The sequence below is a fragment of the Saccoglossus kowalevskii genome, chromosome 16 (assembly GCF_978046115.1).
Source record: "Saccoglossus kowalevskii chromosome 16, keSacKowa6.1, whole genome shotgun sequence".
Taxonomy (NCBI): domain Eukaryota; kingdom Metazoa; phylum Hemichordata; class Enteropneusta; family Harrimaniidae; genus Saccoglossus; species Saccoglossus kowalevskii.
The window spans coordinates 15,002,922-15,027,292 of NC_140656.1; the positions used below are offsets into that span (position 1 = coordinate 15,002,922).

At 34.0% G+C, this 24,371-nt stretch overlaps 1 protein-coding gene across 3 annotated transcripts; it reads left to right on the forward strand.

Moving 5' to 3' along the window:
• The first annotated feature begins 677 nt into the window (after positions 1-677).
• Positions 678-23,612, forward strand: LOC102809099 (vacuole membrane protein 1-like). 3 transcript variants are annotated; one of them, XM_085491111.1, is made up of 12 exons: positions 678-875; positions 7,479-7,699; positions 8,243-8,333; positions 8,930-9,040; positions 10,558-10,637; positions 11,493-11,574; positions 12,194-12,245; positions 13,189-13,274; positions 13,869-13,949; positions 14,274-14,452; positions 15,564-15,669; positions 15,820-23,612. In XM_085491111.1, exons 1-12 carry the CDS (start codon positions 687-689, stop codon positions 15,964-15,966), a joined length of 1,425 nt encoding a protein of 474 aa, XP_085347237.1. In that variant the 5' UTR covers positions 678-686; the 3' UTR covers positions 15,967-23,612. The 3 variants fall into 3 exon arrangements, with proteins under 3 accessions (XP_085347237.1, XP_085347238.1, XP_006821191.1); XM_085491112.1 differs by having other exon boundaries at positions 690-870; XM_006821128.2 differs by lacking the exon at positions 678-875 and adding an exon at positions 887-1,194.
• The last annotated feature ends 759 nt before the right edge of the window (positions 23,613-24,371 follow it).

The following is a 24,371-nucleotide window of genomic DNA, read 5'->3' on the forward strand; positions in this document are numbered from 1 at the left end:
TTTAACCTCCTTCAGTAGGTTGTTATGAGTTAATAAATTGTTGTGATTCTAGATCTTATCAGAAGTTGAAGGGAGGTAGTAGTCGAGCCACGCATGCGCGAGATATGTGAGTATCATATAAACAAAGATGGCGGCTTTGGCTGTTGCGCAGATCAACGAGTACAAACTGAGACGTCACTATAAAGCTTTAATTAAATATTTTTTAGGTGATTGGAAGGTATCGAAAGAGTCACCGGCTGTAATTAGTGCAAGTCGCGCCCAGGTCAAACCTCATACTTGTGATTTTCATTAGAAGAGCGCATTGGATTATGGGAAAATCAGTGTTTATCAACACAAATGTCGCACATGCGCGGCGCGACGATTACCTCCCTTTTAACCTTCAACTCAAGGGGTAATACATCACCATCCAAATTAACTCCTCGCGTGCGGAATGATCATCAGACTAGTTGATACGCCAACGAAAATGTCACCACAAAGGTGTCTGAAATCTACTTTAACTTTCTTTTGTCACCAGTAGCTTTGAAATGTCATAAAGCGGGAAATATAAAGGCAAGTGTCGTCTGCATTCTTAAATTATTCTCAGGCTTCGAAGACCTTGCGAGTCTTATCTGATAATTGGTGCCAATTTTTACTGATATATACTATATATATATATATATATATTCGAGTACCATGAATCTCGATTTATGCTGTACAGTCGGTCCATCGTCAGTTACGCTGCTAAAAAAATGATGGTCAAGTTCCGAGCCAAGACGCCCTCACCGATACAGCTGAGACTCGTTTACAACCAACCACTGAGACCGTTTCATTCAACTGTCTGTTCGTCTCTGAAACGTGGTGTTGTAAACAACTGGATGACCAGCAAGTCAGGTGAGGTCTGTTTAAAAATACTACTCATAGTAGTTAAGGTCATCCGAAGGTCGAAATTCTTGGCAAACTTATAAGAAACGCTCCACAGAGGCAAAACAAATGGCAGAGACAACACTACGACGTTCTAGACGCTTGAAACAAGCGATGAATCACGTCGACATTCAAATCGATCAGGCTCGTGCAATCGAGCAGACTGCTTGTGTCTATTCAAACACAATAGATCGTGATACGGACTTTGTCTTGTACGATGCGATGAAATGTGCAGATTTAAGGCGATTTCTAAAAGACAGGGGACTTTCTTCGAAGGGAAACAAGGCTGCTTTGGTGAGAGTAATACTGTATATTTGTGTTAAATATTGCATGTTATTGCCATTGTTAGCTTAGGTTTTATAAAAATGAAATGTACATTAATACATTATTTCACTTTGGTTAGCATAACAAAAATAACCGTCTAATTGTGTAATACTCGTGGCGTCATGGCCTTCACTCATCCTCCGTTCGTGGAATATACTAGCTTATGACGTCACTCAACCAGCTGTATGAACAAGTGGTACATGTATAATGTAATAACCTATATTACAATAGAACTTGTTGTTTTTCTTCTACAAACCAATGAATTTAAAAAGTAGTACTTATTTCTGCATTGTCTAATCACCTGATATTAAACCCAGAGAATATGCCTTTAATTTAATTAACGTCTTTAATTAATTGCTAAATTATTTCAACACCGGAATATAAATTTTCTTAGTTATTGTTCAAATAATTAATAACATGGCTTTGCTTTTACTTAGCCTTCACCAACTGCAAAATACTTTTTAGATATGGTAACAACAAATTATGTCGCTTTTGCCACCAATAGCTGTGACTGATATCAAACCATAAATTGTTCTGCGGAAATGAAATGAAATACAAATCTGTTCTAGCCAATCATACGTCAAGCTGCATTGATAAAAACTCTGCATATATAAGTTATTTACTATCTGGGTTCACAGGCTAATACATTTTACAGACAATGGGAAAGTAAAATACACCGCTCAGTCTTCTAAAAGAGTAAAGTACATTACATTAAGAGAAAAAAAAACAGTGTTAATTTTACAGATAAACCTTGACATAATGCTTTGTGATATCATTTGTGTACTGTGCCATCAGGTCCTGAGAGAATTATGTGAAATATTTTATTGTCTGTATGTGTGCGAATTGCAGGAAGTACATAATAAATGTTCAAATTTCAAAGGTTTAAAGCATGTCTGAACATTAATGATTGTTTCAGCTTCTTCCTGTTTATGGTTCACATAAATTCACTTATTAATTACTCGAGAGCTGGCAGAGATTTAGAAATTGGGAGGGGTAGGGGTCCAGGTGTGTCTACATATACTGACCACTATTTAGTTCACATTATATCCTGGTAGTCCCAAGAATCTGTGAGAACTTGCTTTGAGGTTATGAAGATTGTGACTAAATTGTCAATGAAATTATGCAATTGATTCTCAAAACTTTCTTCCTGTCTATGTGCGCATCTGATTTTTAGGCATTTCATTAATTTTTCTACATACCATATTGTGTCAATTCTATTGTTGGTGATAAAAATTCAAATTGTAGCATGCTATTGTATATTGCATCCATCATTGGGCAGTGGTATTTGACTTTCTCCCAGGGGGAGCAAGGTCTCAGGATCAGTGGAAGGGAGGAAAGGGGAGGGGGTTACTTGTCTGTGATCAAGATTGCCGTGAGGGGACTGATGGGACTCTGTCTGCTCTGATGACAACCTTGATATGGTGACATATCATAATACATGTTTACCTACCATGAAATAAACGTTGCTTTCTGTTATCTGATCATGTTGGGGCCTCATGCCACTTTTTCTTAACAGATTAAATTGCTGGACTTGGGACAGTATGACTCACTGCGTACACGTGTCTATCTCGCGCTCACAGCGACAATTGTCTTTATGTACTTCACTTTGCCAGCATACAAATGTACATATCATAAATTTTAGCGTGGTTTTATTGTCGCTGATAACAAAAGCATTAAATTGTAAAACACTGTAAATATATAAACTTAACCGTAGAATGTATTGTTTTCTTTATAAATCAGTGAATTCAAACTTTAATGGATAGTCCTACATCATTAAATCTGATAAAATTAAACTTGGTGAAAATATTTCATTTCTATGTGTATAGTACGTTGTTTTTGTGTTCTCAATGACATTCACAATATATCGAGATCAACAACCCCATGTATGACCTATTGACCTGCATGTACGTACTCCATGGTAGTACACAGTAAATCAATTGTTTCTGATGGACCTGTTTTGCAATTGGACACCAGTACTGCTCAAGTAATTTGTAATCACAAGTCAAACAAAAATTCCAACAAAGATACTAACAAGTTATGTAGATATTATTTGAAAACAGTTTTAGACAATGAGTTACATGGATATTTTAGTTCCTGTTCAGATGAAGTTCAACAACTACAACAACTGATTAACTCGTTCATGGATGTCTCTCCATCAATCAGTTTATCAGCACTAATCTTTTACATTTTTTGAGCATTGTGATTCGAATTTTTCACTGGCTGATGTGCAATTTCTCTACCAAATTAGTCTATCAGCGTTTGTAGCTCTCAAATCTTATGGTTGTTGTTAGCCAATGGGTTTTCTTTCACTGCGTTTTATCTGAAACGCGATGTATGAGGGCGTGCTTCAACTACATGGAATTTAGACTTGTGTGTGTAGGTTTGTTTATTGACAAGTACCAGTGACCTGTGGATCTGGGCAACTCTGTATTAGAAACTTCCAAACTGGCTGCATTTCTGAAAATATTTAAGGTAGAAAGACTGACAAATCTGTGTGTTTTGTTTATGTCCATTTTGTAGGAGTTTGAGCTGGCCAACATGTGTTTTTCTGACCAGAATTCTATTACATACATGTGGTTTCAACAAATTAAAACAATATTTTTATCTTCACCCAAACGCTAAGGGACGACGTCAAAAGATCGATGTCGGATAAAAAACTTAATTCCTTTAGTTTTTTTCCAAATCCCCCTACCCCCCACTGAAACTTAATTGATAAATATTGGTCATGGCGTCAGACTACATTCACCATTAAATACAAATTGATAATCGGACAGTAGTATTGCATAGCAGTTGGCTGTCGGGCGGGTGTAAAAAGATTTTACAAATGCACCTTATTTGACACACAGATTTACACTCGAACCAAACCATTTTTCTGTTTTTTCCCTTTTCGGTTATTTCTGTCCATGATTGGATAGAAAAAAAACGAACTACAAATACTCCAAGATTTTTTTGACTTCATTAAAAAATAAAATCGTTTTTGTTGGATGGAAACTTTTTGAGGTCAAAACCCCCCACCCCCAAACTAAAAGAAATAAGTTTTTTATCCGACATCGATCTTTTGACGTCGTCCCTAACATTATCATTAATGTTCTGATTAGCGGTAAGAGCCCTGCTAGTCAATAATCATTCCTACATTTGTACTACTAAATGCACATCTTTAATAGGAATGCACCTGAGCCAAAAACGCATTCATTCTGGATCATTAAAACATGACTTTTTTTACCATAGATGCACCTCTGCCATTTATGTAAGTTCATGTGCTACTAATAGAACAAATGCGTCCCACTGTAAGGCACATTATTCAAATTGAGACTGATTCATGCCAAATGATTGGTTGCAAAGCTCATATACTGTGGAATACATTTTTGGTGAAAAGGGTTTTAGGGTGTTCTTTATGGAATTTATTTTCACTGATTTTTGATGAGTTGTGAAATATAGGAAAAAAAGTATATTCCCTGGATTTTATTTTCACAGAATCATACAAGTAACATTTAGCGAAAATAGCGAAAATAAATTCCAAGCAAAAATAAAGTATTCTACAGTAGTTAAAACTGAAAATAATGTACTTTCAAGATTAGGAATCAGCAAAACAGGTGACAACTTTTGGCCTGCTGTTTTCATGGCCACCCACATGTCTCTCAATATCAGAGCCCTCTAGGTCAATAAATGAAAAAAAACCTGAACTTCAGAACCCCTAGGTTAGCTGAATAAAACACTGGATTTTCAGCTTGCATATGGTCACTGATATTACCCAATTGTCTACCAGCATGGTTGGATTATGCATTTTCTATTAATAGTCAAATGATATGTAAATCTTTTATTTTTTTAAATATTGTGTTCGTGTATTCACAATAGTATCAAGACTGGTATCAACAACACTTACATCCAGGTTTGTTAATTTTGATCCATTTTTTTTTAGTGAGTCGTGTCCATTTTTTGCAATAGGTTAATTGGTTTGAATACTAAGCAGGTCAAAATGTTGCATTGATTCGTTCATATTGAGAGCTTTTACATTTTAATTAAAGGCATGGAAACTTATACATATATATACATGTACTAGTGAATTTTTCTGTTTATGAATCCACATAAAACTGAAAGCCTAACATCTGGTTCTGTGTATAGTTGAGGTTTTGAGGTTGAAAGGTCATGTTTTTCACTATTATGTCTTCAACTTTTGGTCTCGTACAAATACTTGGGTAGTGTGATTTCCAACATGTTGTTTTTGATACTGATGTATTGTTCTTTGACCTGTTTGATTGAGAATGTCATTTAACAGTCAGAAAATGTTATGTACTGCTGCAGACTGTGCACAGGGCTTGAACTTCAGAATTATGAGGCTACCCATGTTGAAAATGCTGTGGTCTCATTGAAACTGGCAGTCGGATAGAACATTGAGGCAATTGCCTCCGTTAATTCCAAGACCTGATGTGTTCCTCGTATTCTGAATGTTGGTACTTGTACTTGTACAGGTTTATTAAAGTATTTTTAGATTTTAATTATAAAAACAATAATCTATTAAATAATATTCAGTATGTATGCTTTGTTGTGATATAAATTCATGGTGTTTTTATTTTTATGCTAATTATTGTGTCAAGTAATTTAGAGGTACATGTATAGATCAGCCCATTTGTGACTTGTTCTAACTTGCTAACTTATATGCTGGGTTTTCTACATGTTTTTAAATTAAAAGTTGTCAATTAAAATATCTCTTCTGTACTCTGCATACATGTACATGTACATGGATAGCTTTTTCAAGCACTGACACCTCTCCAAAAAACGCTCCTTTTCGATCTGACGCAGATATGGAAGGAGAATGTATAACTTTGGAAGCAAGTGAAAAACGCAACGAATTAATGACTTGGCTAGTTACACAGGTCGGAAGATTGTCTCTACACTGCCTCAGAACTTTTAGTGGGAAGTTTTGGACACAACGAACACTTTCATTTGTACCATTAAACCAAATCATCCTCCATTGTTGTTGCACACATAGTTACTGAACAGATGTTGTTTGCAAAAAATATTGCAGATTAAATATTATACATATTTTCCTGTAGTATAGGGGAATCTGCAGGGGATGATGTAGTACAGTAAAAACACTTGCTTGAGGACTGGTCAAATTAAACTGGCTGTAAAGACTTCATTTCGTTTCACTTTTACTCAAACCTGTAAGATTTTTTATATAATGGTTCATTATCTAAAATATATCAATCAATCAATCAATAGCCATGTTAATTTTCTGAATATAGAGCCTTTGTATAACAAAACATGCTGGAGTCAGTGTTCTGTAACTGCCACAGACATCAAAAGTTTTGAATCAGGAGTTAACAACGTGGTTCTATTTGATATTTTGATGGTGATTATATAAATGACGTGCTTATGTGCTTGCGATCCAGGGGTACCGTGCATGTACTATTATAAATGTAATTTTACTCATTCTCGCGGGGTGGCTACACAGTTTGTTGCTTTAGAGAGGTTTGAGCCAAATTGAAGTTTTTACAAACAAAATTCTGAAATGTCATAGAAAAAGGTCAATTTTTTTTGCACTGGCTTTTGTGTAAAATTTTTTTTGTGTGTATTTCAATATTTTGCTTTTTGATACGAGATGAGATAGATGTTGTATTGATGTTTTCTCTTAGGTTAACATCAGCAGATGTCAATCTGAGCCGCTGACGATGATCATGCATATTTCTACAGTTTGAAAAAAAAATTGAAAATTCAGGGTGTTGAAACTATTGCTGAATATAAATATGCCGTCGTGCATGCCTCGTATGTTAGTTTGTTGATGCCACTGTGGTCTATTTCACATGAACACCTTGTGTACGCGATTCTGTTCGATATTTCCTCCAATTTGCTGGAATTTTTATGGAGGAACTGAAAAATAATGTGATGTGCATTTTCAATTTTTCCTTCATTACGTCACACTATGGAAATATGCACATCATGCATGTGATTTAAATTTTAATATTGTTCAACGTTAAAAAAATTAATTTTCAGTGTAATAAAAGTTTTCCTTTAAATACATTGGAAAGTTATTTTCCCAAAATGCATTGCATATGGTGCTAAATTTGAATTTGGCTCGAACTGCTGTAGTTAACTTTCTTGCAGATGTACATTGTATATGTACCTAACAATATCAAAATGTTACAAAATTGTTAAATAATTCAAAACATTTATGATAGGCATGATATACACTGTAGTATATTTTTGTAATTTTTAATATAATCATTGTTTTGTTTTTATATCACATGATACAGATAGCGAGACTACAAAAGTCTGATAGCATGAGCAAAGTAAAACAGAGGAAAGTCTCCAAAAAAGTTGACAAAAAAGAAGAAGATGCACAAAAAGCGTTGAAAGAACTATATAGAATAGATAGAGAAGAGAGAGCTGGTATTGTTCTATGGAGGCGACCATTCACGACACTTTATTATTTCCTATGTGAAGTTATCATCAAGTTATTTAAATTACTAGTTAGGTAAGTTATCCACACTTTTTCATAGAGTTGGTTAATATCACTGATGTCATTGTTACTCAGGAACACACAAAACATCAAAGAAACCAGAGAGCTTTCAAGTTGAACTCCTTGTTAATTCCGCCAATTTCAGTTACTACCGGTAGCACTCCAACAGCACTAATTTTTACATATAAATACACTTGGGTGATCAGATGACATATAACACCATTAGAAAAGTATATATACTGACGCATGCAATAAAGTAGTCCCGAATACTTCAGTCATATTGGCTTGTATTATACATTTTGCATAAACCTGTATTAGTACTAATTCAAACAAATCAAATAATAGAATAAATTGTGTGAAGGGTTTAAATTTTTGTTAAAATTTTTGTTTTTCTTCTTCAGACAACATTTACTTAGCGCTAGTTTGCTATGTTGAATGTGTTGGTCGTCCACAGCGCTTTTTTGATATGATCGTCATTCAAGATATACAATGTATTTAATAATAACATTGTTGACTTAAAATATAAAACTATAACACTTTAATTATAATTTATTACAGGTTATGGAATAATAAATTTAAAGTAATTATTATCACATTACTAGCTGTATCGTTATTTGTAACTTATCATTCACAAGGATCACATCAGAGGGTGAGTATCTGGTAAAAGGAAGAGCTGTCATCCAGGTTTTTAGCATGGCTTCTATAAACATGAAATGGATAATGAATGATTTTGGTAAATTATGTGTCATAAACGAGAGTTTTGAAGCATACATGTAATCTACTAAACAAGTTCATTATCTGGCGTGATCTTTCAATATTGGCAGGCAACAAGGTGTACAAATCTAAGATAGTGGTCATAAATTGTTTGGTCTAGGATGGCCTTACGTTGGTTAATTTTGTTGGGCGCCACTGTCAAACTCGGATATGTACAACTCATGTGACGGACATACTGTAAGCCAGGATGTAACTTTATAACAATGGTTTAGGTGACCAAACAAAGCTTACTGAGTTTACTGCATCAACTTTCTCTAATCGGTGATCTCTGACTCTGATTTCTTGCTTCCCAACAAAAGAAAAAACTAAAAGTTTTCAACAATAAAATGCCTAAAATAAAATTTGCTGAATAGAATCTGGTAGGGTATAGTGGTTTAGGTGATGACCGAATAATTATACTTTGCTAAGTACTCTAAGTATTTAATGAAAAGCAATAATTTGACGACATGATGTTCTTTCATTTCATTGCAGTATGTGACAGAAGCGAGGAAGCAATTTTTATGGTGTTTTTACTGGGTTGGATTGGGTGTACTTTCTTCTGTTGGTCTTGGTACAGGCTTACATACATTCCTATTATACTTGGTAAGTTAGTGTTAGTTGAATAAATATACTGTAAAATAATTAATTTTAGCTGGAATTAATTTTCGCCAAAAACGACTTTTTTGTTGTTTTGTATGGAATTTATTTTCTCTAATCTTTGACAAGTTAAATGTACGTAAAATATAGGCAAAAAGGCATATTCGCTGGATTTTATTTTCACTGAATCCATCCATCAGCGAAAATAGTGAAAATTAGTTTTAAGCGAAAAGTTGTCCATACGTTTTATTAATTGGGACACATACGTGCATATTTAATAATGACAACAATAATTAACGCCATTATTTTAGCGTCTGGTGCGAGCAAACCGCTCTTGCCAATCAGTCACTGCGTACACACAAAAAAAATAGACAAGCGCAATGGAGTGAATACAATGACTGCTAACTGAAAACAAACTTCACAGAATTATTCTATATTTCGACAATTACATTAAACATTCTTTAAATGAAATTTGAAATACATTTTTATTGTGGGAATACAACACTGTATTGGTATTTGAATAATCCAATGCATGAGCTATTATTATAAAGCAAAATAAAGCCTCCAGGGTAAAGAATTATCGTATTTCAGTATCTACTTCAACAGATGGTATTACAGCAAATAGTTGTAGTTACACAGCTGCCACAGCGAACATAAATTGTTATTTGTGATAAATTCAACTGTTTTCTTTTGTCTACATTGGGCACCGCCAGGATGTAACATGCAGTAGCAATGTAATCTCAGTATTAAACTAAACAGATATTGTAAACCGCTTCAATTTCAATATTTACTGACTTACGAAATTTTTTAACTTTGTCAAAACACATTGCGAACTAATGCTGATTCTTGAGCTGTATTTGGTTCAAGACAAATTATGTCACAGTGTAATAGCTTATAATAGTAATGTCTTTTTTATGTTCTTTCCACATGTGCAATGTCTGGTACACGATGACCAGTAATTTGCATCTGGTGCTGCAATTTACTTTTCTTTGTGTCTTGGTTGATAAAACAACAATGTCTCTGTAGATCGTGAGCTAGTGCTGGTCCATGCATTTTTTCTCTCGGCTGCCAACAATGTATGCTGTTTTTTTTCACAGTATCTGGCAAACTATAATACATGAATATATTATAAAATATCTTTCATAATTCCCTTTGAGGTAGTCAGGAAAATTTCTTGTGATTTTCATCATCACAAGTTATAAATTATTGGTTTATTAAAAAAGATTACCGTAAAATCTGTATTAGAAGCCGCATCCCTAATAGAAGCCGCACCATTCTTTTTGAACAATTGAGAACCAAAAATTCACCATTTTTCATATGTGTAGATGCTCTAATAGAAGCCGCATCTCCTCTGTTGCATTGTACCATTTCAATAGAAGCCGCAGCTTTTAATACAGATTTTACAGTACTGTGTATTCTGTGCTAGTTTCCTCGTGCCATGAATTAAATATCGCGCTTCTAACATATTGAATCGGATGTTCAGACCCCTCGTTGATAATTGTGTATCTTTTCTGTTTTTTTAGGGTCCACACATAGCAGCAGTAACACTAGCAGCATTTGAATGCATGTCTGTGGACTTTCCAGAACCACCATATCCTGACGAGTAAGTCTATTACTGTATCTCATTAACTCTTTAAAGGCCATAATTTTTTGAAAAATTTTGGTGCAAAATTTTCCACTATTTCTATGTATTTTTTTTTATTTTCTGTTATTTTTTGGCCAGCTTGACATAATTTTCTATTGACTACAGATCTTGATCAATAGTTATGATCAAATACTGAAAAAATTATGTAGGTTTATTTTGTGAATATTTATAGCAGAGGGGTAACCTAAGCGACGATAACAATGCACGCTAAAAACCCATAGGCTCATGGGTAGACACTTGTTTGTAAACAATGACACACTATGTACAGGTGACGACTCCCTCGCTTTAAAAAAATCGGTTTAGATTAATTTCAGAACTGAAATACCAGTATAGCTTCAAGGTAACAATAGGGAAAAACAAGTAAAAAATCATCGGGTGAAACTGACCTACTCATGTTCCCTGTCAGTAGGTGAATATTTAGGAATTTAAATATCTGGAATTATTGTTTCATGATTACTGTAAACACGAAATTAAATACGTAATATTGTTGGTTTGACATTTTACTGACAAATCCAGATGAAATACCAGCTGTTGCTACATTTGTCTTGCTGTGCACTTTATTTGACCTGAAAACAATTAACCATCTGGACAATGCTATTATTTATCTTCAATAAATGTAGTATTGGAATGAAACAAAAATCCTGGGTTAGTCCAATGTGTGTCTGTCTTCAATCAACAACAATTGCTCCAATAGTATCACACAAGATAGCTGACTGGTGGCCATTTTTGTTACAAAAAAAAACGACTCAAACTATACATGAACCAATAGATTCTTCAATTATGACAATATTTTAAAATGTGTTTATATTTCAGAATTACATGTCCTGATGAGGAGGGTACCTCCATGAATATATTGACAATCATGAGTAAAGTCAGACTTGAAGCTTTTATGTGGGTCAGTATGTTTTTTTCTGCTCAAAATTGTATGATAATTTAATTTAGTAATATTAAATCAGAATATTTTTATGGTGATTTTAAATTAGAATGGTGATCATCCTTAAATGTCATTTGAGCAAAACAACAATTTCTACATTTGATTGATAGAGGATGCTGTCTAACAACTGTACCTAAATTACAAGTTAATCCAAATTATAATAAAAGCAAAATTGTAACTAATATTTTGGCATGAACAAATATCTCTGAGAAGCAAAATGCAGTGACTTGTGAGGGGTAGGAACCAAGGCAGCAGTGTAACCCTGGCCTTTTTGCAGCATCTGATTAGAAAGCTGTGGGAAACACTTAAATATGTCTACCAGGTATTGTTCTTACAATACAAATATACGATTATTTTGTTTTCATGACCTTCACCACTATGAACATTCAAATGATAGTTATCTAAATATCTCATTGTATTTTGCCAGAGTATTTTTAGAGTGTCCAAGATACGAGATAAATTCTACAGCAAGCAAAATAAATGTGTTTTTTATTTCATAAAATTACCTTTCATGTTCAGTATAGTTTTTACATAAATGAAAAGATTGTGTTTAAATAATCTATACATGTTTGTTTTACAGGGTATGGGTACAGCTATTGGTGAACTGCCACCCTATTTTATGGCAAAAGCAGGTAAGATTAAGTTGTATGCATTGTCATGTCAGTTATAATTGTCACACCATGTAATGTATAATCTGATCATACAGTGTCCATTGGATAGTACAATGTAACTCTTGTTAAATAAAAGTATTTCTCAGCCAATCAGAATGCTCCATTGCAGGACATTATATACACTGTGTATACTCGTTTTCTATAATTTTCTATACTTTATATATATTGGTCTCATAAATTGTTCACATGACATCCATGATTTAACACTGACCTACTTTTACTGAGCTTAAGAAACAACAAAGGATGGTTTGTACTCAGACACCCACACAATGGTCAATCATACAGACACACTGCTCGTTAAGTTATATAGAATCTTATGTCTGTCATTGGCTTTTGGGCTATTTCATTTTATGATTTTCGTGTTAGATCATGAATATTCATAAGTTGATCATTATGCAGATCTTGTGTATACACCTGCGTAGATTTCAGTATGCAAATAGTATAAGAACAGTGACCACAAATTCCAAAGGTCAAAGGTCACGCACACATGTAGGGCTTTTTCTTACCCAATGACTCATTTGTCTCGGTAGTAACAATTATTGATGCAAATTCTTTTATTGTTTATACATTGTATGTATTGAGTTATTTCTTCATTAATCAGGCTAGGTTGAACACAAATACTCTAACACTTTAACCTTTTCACCCTCAGTTCCTTAAATAGATTAGGACAAAAATAGAAAATTTTTCGAGTAAAAATTCACTCTAATTTTGTCTGTTGGCTTCAAAATTAGGGCTCACTTCTTAAAATATTGAAGAGTATATTATAAGAAAAAAGTGCAGACAAATTAGGGCCTGAAAGTCAGGTGATGAAAAGGTTAGCCAAGGTTTCTCCAATGTAAATGAATCTTGGCAAGTGGGTGGTGTCAACTCTTTATCTCACACGTTTCATTCAACTCGATTACAGCAAGACTTTCCGGTATTGATCCAGACGATGAAGAGTATGAAGAATTTGAGGAATTTCTCGAGCATTTAGAAGACGCCCAGAATCAGGTACGTCTGGGGAGAAAGAGATCCCCAAACTTTAACAGGAAGACAAGTCAATGAGCATTCTACTTTTACAAAACAAGCTATAAATTTGAAGTAAACAGTTTAATTTACACAGAAAAAAAATAATACTGTAGAATACTTTATTTTCGCTTGGAATTAATTTTCGTTATTTCCACTGAAGGAATGATTCAGTGAAACTAAAATCCAGTGAATATATTTTTTTTCCTATATTTTACATTAAATCAGTGAAAATAAATTCCATACAAAATACCCAAAAAGTCTTTTCAGCGAAAATTAATTCCAGCTAAAATAAAAGTATTTTACAGTACATTATTACAAGTAACTATTGCTACAATGTTATCCCACCTGAAGGATGTGTGTGCTATTGAATTCAAGATGATAATAGACATGAGTATCCTTCAGTATGCATGTTTCTCCTACGTCTCAAGGCAGTAGTTGTTCTGTGTTTGATATGACATGGTGATATGTTAACTTATACATACCACAGTGTTTTGTATGTTGATGTATGTATGCAGGTTTGTGTATCCAGTTCAACTGGACTTCATCATATCAATTTTTTTTTTGTCTCTCCACTAGGACTTTATAACACGTGCGAAAGTTACAGTTCAGAATATCGTACAAAAGCTTGGTTTTTTTGGTATACTTGCTTGTGCTTCTGTAAGTTTGCTTCGTATTGTGTATCTTTCTGGAATTGTATCCCCCACGCTGGTTTACCTCGCTTGGGCTTCAAACTTTTCCCAGACCTGTTGGTATTTTTTCACAACACAATTGCTGATTTTATAAATTTTTATTATTTTATAATAAACACATGTCACTTTTGTAAATTGACATTGATACACATAACTTTATTTGCATATGTTATAGAATGAGTAACCCGAAAAATGATTTTCATTTGCTGATCTTTCCAATTCTGTTTGCGTAACTAATTACATTGCACATTGACTATCTCACAACTAATGTAGCTATGGTATTTCTTTGTAGATTCCCAATCCGTTGTTTGACCTTGCCGGAATTACATGTGGACATTTCCTAATTCCATTCTGGACATTCTTTGGTGCTACTCTCATTGGTAAAGCTATTATAAAGATGCATATACAGAAGATGTTTGTTATTACTTTATTTAGTGAACACCATGTGGAATACCTTATTAGTCTTATAGCGTAAGTATAGTGTTTGTATTATCATGGTCACTCCATGCACGATGGCAGAGGTAATGACTTATAAAAGGTACATCTGACATGTTAACCTGAGTCAATTTTCAGTTTTTGCTCAAAAAGGTCTTCTGAAGGAAAGTGCAGAATATAAGCGATACTATTTTGTGAATTTGTGATGAAAATAGGGAACTGGGGGTGAAAAGTTTAAATGTATATTTTGTGATATCCTAGTACTATTAAAGGCTTAACAACAAAATTCTGGTTAGTGCAGTGTGCACACCACCCGCTTGAGTGCCATCAAATATTTCAGTAGAGAAAACAAATTTAAAATGCCTAACCACCAAATTATTACTGGTACTCCTCGATCAGATGAAATGGATTTATCTTGATTCAATTGTGCATCTCCACCTGCCTCAACATGCCTGGGCCAATAACAGTAATAATTAATAATATTATTTTCATACATACATTAAACATCTTAGGCTTTATATGCACTTCCATTCGTTATCTGATTCAAAAAGGCTGATTGGCACAAACTTGGAACATATTTTGGACATTATTGGAACCTTGTTGTATGTCATTTTGTTTTTCAGATCCATTTCAAAATAACTGGTAGTCTTTTGTTTTAATAAATTTGGTTCCAGTGCACATCACTGACATGCCCTAACTGATTATTATTTTCAAACTTCAAATGTACATCATGTCACACATAATTATTTGATGATCAGATTTAAGATAGCTGATTGGCAGCCATTTTAAAAGTACATCACAATAACGCATTTCTGTCGTTCTGGACTTGTCGTATTATTTCACACTTGATACATACATTGAACATACCAGTAATAATGATTTTCAAATTGGATTCAAAATAGCTGAATGAAAGAAATTTTGTGTTAACAAATGTTTTTCAAGAGTCTTATCTCTTGCCTGCAATCAAACTTCACAATTATGTTGTACATCATGTCATTAAAATGCATTAGTTTCAAGTTCTGCTTCAAAATGACTGTTCATGGAACTTATCGTATTATATAAGCATTGTGCATTTTAGACACATTTGTCAGTTTTGTAACATTGTATAGTAAGTTGTAAAGTGACAGTTATTTATGATTCTCTACAGGAATATTCCAAAGATTGGACCATCTTTACAAGCACCATTTAAAGATTATCTTGAAAAACAACAAAAAAAGCTACATCATAAGATGGGTCCTCAAGTCTCAGATTCAGTAAGTATTCTTTTGTGAGTTCAGATGTTTTATAGACATGATCTAGCTTATTGTTGATATTTTCATTATGCGGTGCAACATTTATGTTAATTTCTGCAGGATTCTTTCTGGTGTTTACCATTCATGTATATATTACTTGACTTTCTGTAGGATTCCAACTGGTTGTCATGGATTTTTGAAAAGGTTATTATCATTATGGTCACCTATTTCCTTATTTCAATTGTCAATTCCATGGCACAGAGTTATGCGAAGCGACTTCAGAAAAATGCACGAGATAAAAAACAACAAACTCAGTAAAGATTGTAAATTCATTGTAATAAGTGCTTTCAATTGTGTTCACTTCAAACTGATCTCCTATTCATGTTATAAACATGAAGATTAAGTTATATTTCCTTCGCGTGTAAGGTTCACCACAGTACATTGTTTAATAGCGTTTGTTTCAAGTGATGTTACTACATCATGTGATTAATTATTCATAAAGGTGTTTGATTTGGACGACCAAATAAAAAAAACTAAAAGAATGACTGGCGTATTTAGAACTGATGTTGTGTTGAAATACTTTCTCAAGGTATTTGTTCAGTCTTGATTTGCAGCAAATTACTGAAAAGTCACAGTATTGCAGTAAGTTGAAAATGTTTTTGACTCCCGTGTGCGAAGCACAAAAAGGGAGTCTTTGCAGTTAGTGTGTCTGTATGTGTGTACCGTATGTGTGTATGTGTGTGTGTGTGTATGTGTGTCCGTCTGTTCCACTGATATCTCAAGAACCATACATCAGTTTTTGATGAAACTTGGTGCATAGATGCTCTGGGCCAATGCGCAGATTTGATTAGGTTTTGGTAAAAATTCATGCATATTAATTACCTAATTTGCATGATAATTAGCTGATTTTTAGCTGTTTCATGACTGTTCCACTGATATCTAAAGAACCACTCATTGGATTTTGATGAAACTTGGCACACAGATGCTCCAAACTAATGCGCAGATTTGATTAGTTTCGGGTAAAAATCTGTGCAATATTAATTACCTAATTTGCATAATGATTAATCAATTTTCGGCTTTTCCACTGATATCTCAAGTACTAATCATCACATTTCAATAAAACTTGGTACATAGATGTCATAGGACACTGCACAAACCGGAAAGTTTTTAGGGTAATATCAGTAGATATTAATTACCTAATTAGCATAATTAATTAATTTTCAGCTTTTGATATTTCAAGTAGTAATTGTCACATTTCAATGAAACTTGGTACATACATGTAGATGTCATAGGACACTGCACAGACCTGAGAGTTTTTAGGGTAATATGAGTACATATTAATTACCTAATTTGCATAATTAATTAATTTTCAGCTTTTGATATTTCAAGTACTAATCATCACATTTCAATGACACTTGGTACATAGATGTCATAAGACACTGCACAGACCTGATAGTTTTTAGGGTAATACGAGTACATATTAATTACCTAATTAGCATAATTAATTATATTTCAGCTTTTGATATTTCAAGTAGTAATCATCACATTTCAATGAAATTTGGTACATAGATGTCATAGGACACTGCACAGACCTGATAGTTTTTTGGGTAATATCAGTATATATTAATTACCTAATTTGCATAATTAATTAATTTTCAGCTTCTGATATTTCAAGTAGTAATCATCACATTTCAATGAAATTTGGTACATAGATGTCATAGGACACTGCACAGACCTGATAGTTTTTTGGGTAATATTAGTATATATTAATTACCTAATTTGCATAATTAATTAATTTTCAGCTTCTGATATTTCAAGTAGTAATCATCACATTTCAATGAAATTTGGTACATAGATGTCATAGGACACTGCACAGACCTGATAGTTTTTTGGGTAATATTAGTATATATTAATTACCTAATTTGCATAATTAATTAATTTTCAGCTTCTGATATTTCAAGTAGTAATCATCACATTTCAATGAAATTTGGTACATAGACATCATAGGACACTGCACAGACCTGATAGTTTTAGGCTAATATCAGTATATATTAATTAGCTAATTTGCATAATTAATTAATTTTCAGCTTTTGATATTTCAAGTAGTAATCATCACATTTCAATGACACTTGGTACATAGATGTCATAGGACACTGCACAAACCTGATAGTTTTTAGGGTAATATGAGTACATATTAATTATCTAATTTGCATAATTAATTAATTTTCAGCTTTTGATATATCAAGTAGTAATCATCATATTTCAATGAGACTTGCTACATAGATCTTCTAGGATTATGCAGAGACCTAATTAGTTTTAATTGGATATTAATTACCTAATTTGCATAATGTTCCACTGATATATAAAGAACCACAAATTGGATTTTAATGAAACTTTTAAAGAGAACTATGCAGAAACCCAATTAGTTTTTGGTAAATATTTATGCTTATTAATCTCCTAATTAACATAATTAATTAACACTGATATCTCAATTACTGATCATCACATTTGAATAAAATTTGGTACATAAATGCTCTAGGACAATAGACAGGCCTGATTAATTTTGGGTTAAAATTTGTTCATATTAATTCTCTAATTAGCATAATAATTCATAATTTTTTTGTTCTGTTCTGTTCATATTAGTTACCTGATGTACATAATTAGTTTTCAGCTTTTCTATCAATATCTCATGTACAAGTAATTTTGAATTAATTTTTAATGTGTCTTCAATACTCTCAGCACACGGGAGTTCTTTCTAAGCTTTCTTTGATTATTGTCTGCATATTGCCATTAATTGTTTCTTGCGTCATTACATCAGTTCTATTCTTAGTAAGATTTGGTAAATGTGACAAATACTATTGAGAATAGTACAAGGAACAGCAATGTGGCCTTAAGTATGTAAACAGCAACTTTGTGAATTCAATAGACCATTTTCTGTTCTCTAATAGATCCCACGTTATGCATGAAATTGAACATGAAACAGGACAAACAAAGGTCAAATTTTTGCATGAGATTCGACAACTGCGAAACTATTTTTCTGGCATTTCCATGCTTAATAATTTTCTATATATAATGGTATTCAAGCTAAAAATCAAAACAACCGATTTTTGCAGCCGACGTTTGTTCCACGCCTTTCACGCATTATGCAAGATTGCGCAGTGAACGAAAAATCACCTATTGGTCAGTTGCAGGCAGTGTTGTCACTTCTAGTGAACGTTTTCTTTTATGGGTACGATTCCCATAATATGTTTACTCTCAGTAGAAATACAATCAACATATTGTACCTTTAAATGCATTCTGGTATGTGCATGGTGACTGTTGATAATGCGTCAGAGAAAATAACAATGTTCTCTGTCGTATAGAACATATTTCATGTGTAAAACGTAAAGTCACGTAATAACTAAATCGTCACTATGCATTGTAAAATAGATAATTGTAAATATTATAATTATAAGTTAAATTGAGTTTCCTTTTTTATATAAACTTTGTTACAATGTTTCTAAAATTTTGGTTGTTGTATTTGTGCAATACTATGGTAGTATCCTGTCTGTCCAGGAAATTAAAACGTACATACCTAGATAGAATCAGTAACCTAGATAATTTAATCTAGATAATAAGTATAAGTATAAGATCAGTCAAATCATATTTTTTGAATTAGAGTTGCACTCTGAGATTATTCCTATAGCATGTATGGAGTTTTATGACTATTGTGTGGGATATTGAATGGTCTGAATAAATACAATTTCTGGGGAATTTTCGAGCATTCACCAGGATTTGCTCTTCTTCCAACAACTTTTGCCAACAGTCATGCTGAATATCATTATAATTTTAACATATGCATATTTCCCATATTTTTTGCATATTTCCCAACAATCAACTATTTCTCAGAATAGCCTCCAGTTTCCTATGAAACTAATAGAAATGATCTCAGAGTGAACATAATTAGTCTAGACTCCAACTATATTCAATTAAAAATGGCTGCCACAATATTGTGTAATATCCCAGTCTGTTTCTTGTCCACTCTGTAGCTGAATTAATTACCTGCTATGAGAAATCTCAATTTTTTACCCTGCAGGTAATTTGTCAGGCGTGTGTATCGAACACATACTTATAATTAGTATGGAAATTGTAAGCACTCATGAGTAAATTTAAAGCAGTGTTATCAATATTTGATTAGCTATGCATTACTCATTGTAAAAATGAATAGCATGTCAAACTCAGTTGGCCAGTAAGATGTACTTTATTATGATTATACAATGTTTCATTACTTCTTCATTTCTATTATCACATGCTACACATACCTTAACTCCTACTATATTCACATATGAATTGCACGTGCCACATACTACCTTAACTCCTACTATATTCACATATGAATTGCACATGCCACATACTACCTTAACTCCTACTATATTCATGTGTGAGTTGACATGCCACATACTACCTTAACTCCTACTATATTCACATATGAATTGCACATGCCACATACTACCTTAACTCCTACTATATTCATGTGTGAGTTGACATGCCACACACTACCTTAACTCCTATATTCATGTGTGAGTTGACATGCCACATACTACCTTAACTCCTATTATATTCATGTGTGAGTTGACATGCCACATACTATCTTAACTCTTACTATATTCACATATGAATTGCACATGCCAAATACTACCTTAACTCCTACTATATTCATGTGTGAGTTGACATGCCACATACTACCTTAACTCTACTATTTTCATGTGTGAGTTGACATACCACATACTACCTTAACTACTATATTCATGTGTGAGTTGACATGCCACATACTACCTTAACTCCTACTATATTCATGTGAGTTGACATGCCACATACTACCTTAACTCTACTATATTCATGTGTGAGTTGACATGCCACATACTACCTTAACTCTACTAGATTCATGTGAGTTGACATGCCACATACTACCTTAATATCTACTATATTCATGTGAGTTGACATGCCACATACTACCTTAACTCTACTATATTCATGTGAGTTGACATGCCACATACTACCTTAACTTCTACTATATTCATGTGAGTTGACATGCCACATACTACCTTAACTCTACTATATTCTATGTGAGTTGACATGCCACATACTATCTTAACTCTTACTATATTCACATATAAATTGCACATGCCACATACTACCTTAACTCCTACTATATTCACATATGAATTGCACATGCCACATACTACCTTAACTCCTATATTCATGTGTGAGTTGACATGCCACATACTACCTTAATGCCTACTATATTCATGTGTGAGTTGACATGCCACATACTACCTTAACTTCTACTATATTCATGTGAGTTGATATGCCACATACTACCTTAACGCCTACTATATTCATGTGTGAGTTGACATGCCACATACTACCTTAACTCTACTATATTCATGTGTGAGTTGACATGCCACATACTACCTTAACTTCTACTATATTCATGTGAGTTGACATGCCACATACTACCTTAACTCTACTATATTCATGTGTGAGTTGACATGCCACATACTACCTTAACTTCTACTATATTCATGTGTGTTGACATGCCACTTACCACCTTAACTCCTACAATATTCATGTGAGTTGACATGCCACATACTACCTTAACTCCAACTATATTCATGTGCGAGTTGACATGCCACATACTACCTTAACTCCACTATATTCATGTGAGTTGACATGCCACATACTACCTTAACTCTACTATATTCATGTGAGTTGACATGCCACATACTACCTTAACTCCTACTATATTCATGTGAGTTGACATGCCACATACTACTTTAACTCCTACTATATTCATGTGTGTTGACATGCCACATACTACCTTAACTCCTACTATATTCATGTGTGAGTTGACATGCCACATACTACCTTAACTCCTACTATATTCATGTGAGTTGACATGCCACATACTACTTTAACTCCAACTATATTCATGTGCGAGTTGACATGCCACATACTACCTTAACTCCACTATATTCATGCGAGTTGACATGCCACATACTACCTTAACTCCTACTATATTCATGTGAGTTGACATGCCACATACTACCTTAACTCTACTATATTCATGTGAGTTGACATGCCACATACTACCTTAACTCCACCTATATTCATGTGTGAGTTGACATGCCACATACTACCTTAACTCCTACTATATTCATGTGAGTTGACATGCCACATACTACTTTAACTCCTACTATATTCATGTGTGTTGACATGCCACATACTACCTTAACTCCTACTATATTCACATATGAATTGCACATGCCACGTACTACCTTAACTCCTACTATATTCACATATGAATTGCACATGCCACATACTACCTTAACTCCTATATTCATGTGTGAGTTGACATGCCACATACTACCTTAATGCCTACTATATTCATGTGTGAGTTGACATGCCACATACTACCTTAACTTCTACTATATTCATGTGAGTTGATATGCCACATACTACCTTAACGCCCACTATATTCATGTGTGAGTTGACATGCCACATACTACCTTAACTCTACTATATTCATGTGTGAGTTGACATGCCACATACTACCTTAACTTCTACTATATTCATGTGAGTTGACATGCCACATACTACCTTAACTCTACTATATTCATGTGTGAGTTGACATGCCACATACTACCTTAACTTCTACTATATTCATGTGTGTTGACATGCCACTTACCACCTTAACTCCTACAATATTCATGTGAGTTGACATGCCACATACTACCTTAACTCCAACTATATTCATGTGCGAGTTGACATGCCACATACTACCTTAACTCCACTATATTCATGTGAGTTGACATGCCACATACTACCTTAACTCTACTATATTCATGTGAGTTGACATGCCACATACTACCTTAACTCCTACTATATTCATGTGAGTTGACATGCCACATACTACTTTAACTCCTACTATATTCATGTGTGTTGACATGCCACATACTACCTTAACTCCTACTATATTCATGTGTGAGTTGACATGCCACATACTACCTTAACTCCTACTATATTCATGTGAGTTGACATGCCACATACTACTTTAACTCCAACTATATTCATGTGCGAGTTGACATGCCACATACTACCTTAACTCCACTATATTCATGCGAGTTGACATGCCACATACTACCTTAACTCTACTATATTCATGTGAGTTGACATGCCACATACTACCTTAACTCCTACTATATTCATGTGAGTTGACATGCCACATACTACCTTAACTCTACTATATTCATGTGAGTTGACATGCCACATACTACCTTAACTCCACCTATATTCATGTGTGAGTTGACATGCCACATACTACCTTAACTCCTACTATATTCATGTGAGTTGACATGCCACATACTACTTTAACTCCTACTATATTCATGTGTGTTGACATGCCACATACTACCTTAACTCCTACTATATTCATGTCTGAGTTGACATGCCACATACTACCTTAACTCTACTATATTCGTGTGTGAGTTGACATGCCACATACTACCTTAACTCCTACTATATTCATGTGAGTTGACATGCCACATACTACTTTAACTCCTACTATATTCATGTGTGTTGACATGCCACATACTACCTTAACTCCTACTATATTCATGTGTGAGTTGACATGCCACATACTACCTTAACTCTACTATATTCATGTGTGAGTTGACATGCCACATACTACCTTAACTCTACTATATTCGTGTGTGAGTTGACATGCCACATACTACCTTAACTCCTACAATATTCATGTGTGTTGACATGCCACAGACACCAACTTTGTGTTAGAAACGTTTAAGATGATGACTACTGTAGAGACTTGTTTATTAGTTCATGATGGGAGATACGGGTATACAGATTTTCATAGCAGTGTACCTTATCAGAATTGAAGTTGAATAAATTTACTACTGTTTAAATTATGCCTTTCATAAGCAGTTTTTACTACAATGTACATTATAGCTTTTGCATTACTTGCACTCATCCAGTCGAAAAACCATTAAGAAGGCATATCCTGCAGTAACAACAGATAAGAAAGATGCAGCATGTATAATAATGATGCACGTCAACTTTTGTAGACATGTATAAGTAGCCTCGCTGTTTTAAGTGTTAACTTTGGAGGATAAAACCATTCCTATTGAAGATCAAACGCAAAATTTATATTTACATTTTATTGCATTTAGGTTACGCTTTGCAATTATACATTGTAAATTAACAATAAGATTACAAAAGGAGCCATTGAGATGTGACGTTTTTTTGTTAAATTGTTTTTTGTGCCAGGCGACAGTTCCGGACATTGAGTGTCACTGTTGTCTCTCCTGACTTTTTTTCTGTATGTGCAAATTGCAAGTGCTAGTGAAGTCCTACTCATGTTTGGGACTACATGACAGGGCTGTGCGGCCATTTCTCTGTCAAATGGCAATTTGTAATGCGCTATCCTGGTGTCAACCAGGCCCAGTCGAACACAAGCACCTGCAGACCTTAACCAAGGTTCCCCCAAAGTCGCATTCGTTAGTGAATGAATCTCGGCCAGTGGAATTGGCCTGCCCATTGAGACTGTGGCACACTCACCCAGGGTAGGGGTCGACCCTTTGATGTTCAGCCTAAGGTAGAATGTGAACTTGGGTCTACCGATCATGAATCTGGTGCAACAAACACTGTGCTACCAGTGACCGGGTTAA

Excerpts from the sequence above, each read along its gene's own strand:
- LOC102809099 (XM_006821128.2), top strand. The coding sequence starts at position 970 with ATGGCAGAGACAACACTACGACGTTCTAGACGCTTGAAACAAGCGATG. Across the intron at positions 1,195-7,478 it reads AGGGAAACAAGGCTGCTTTG|ATAGCGAGACTACAAAAGTC; the intron begins GTGAGAGTAATA and ends CACATGATACAG. Across the intron at positions 8,334-8,929 it reads CACAAGGATCACATCAGAGG|TATGTGACAGAAGCGAGGAA; the intron begins GTGAGTATCTGG and ends ATTTCATTGCAG.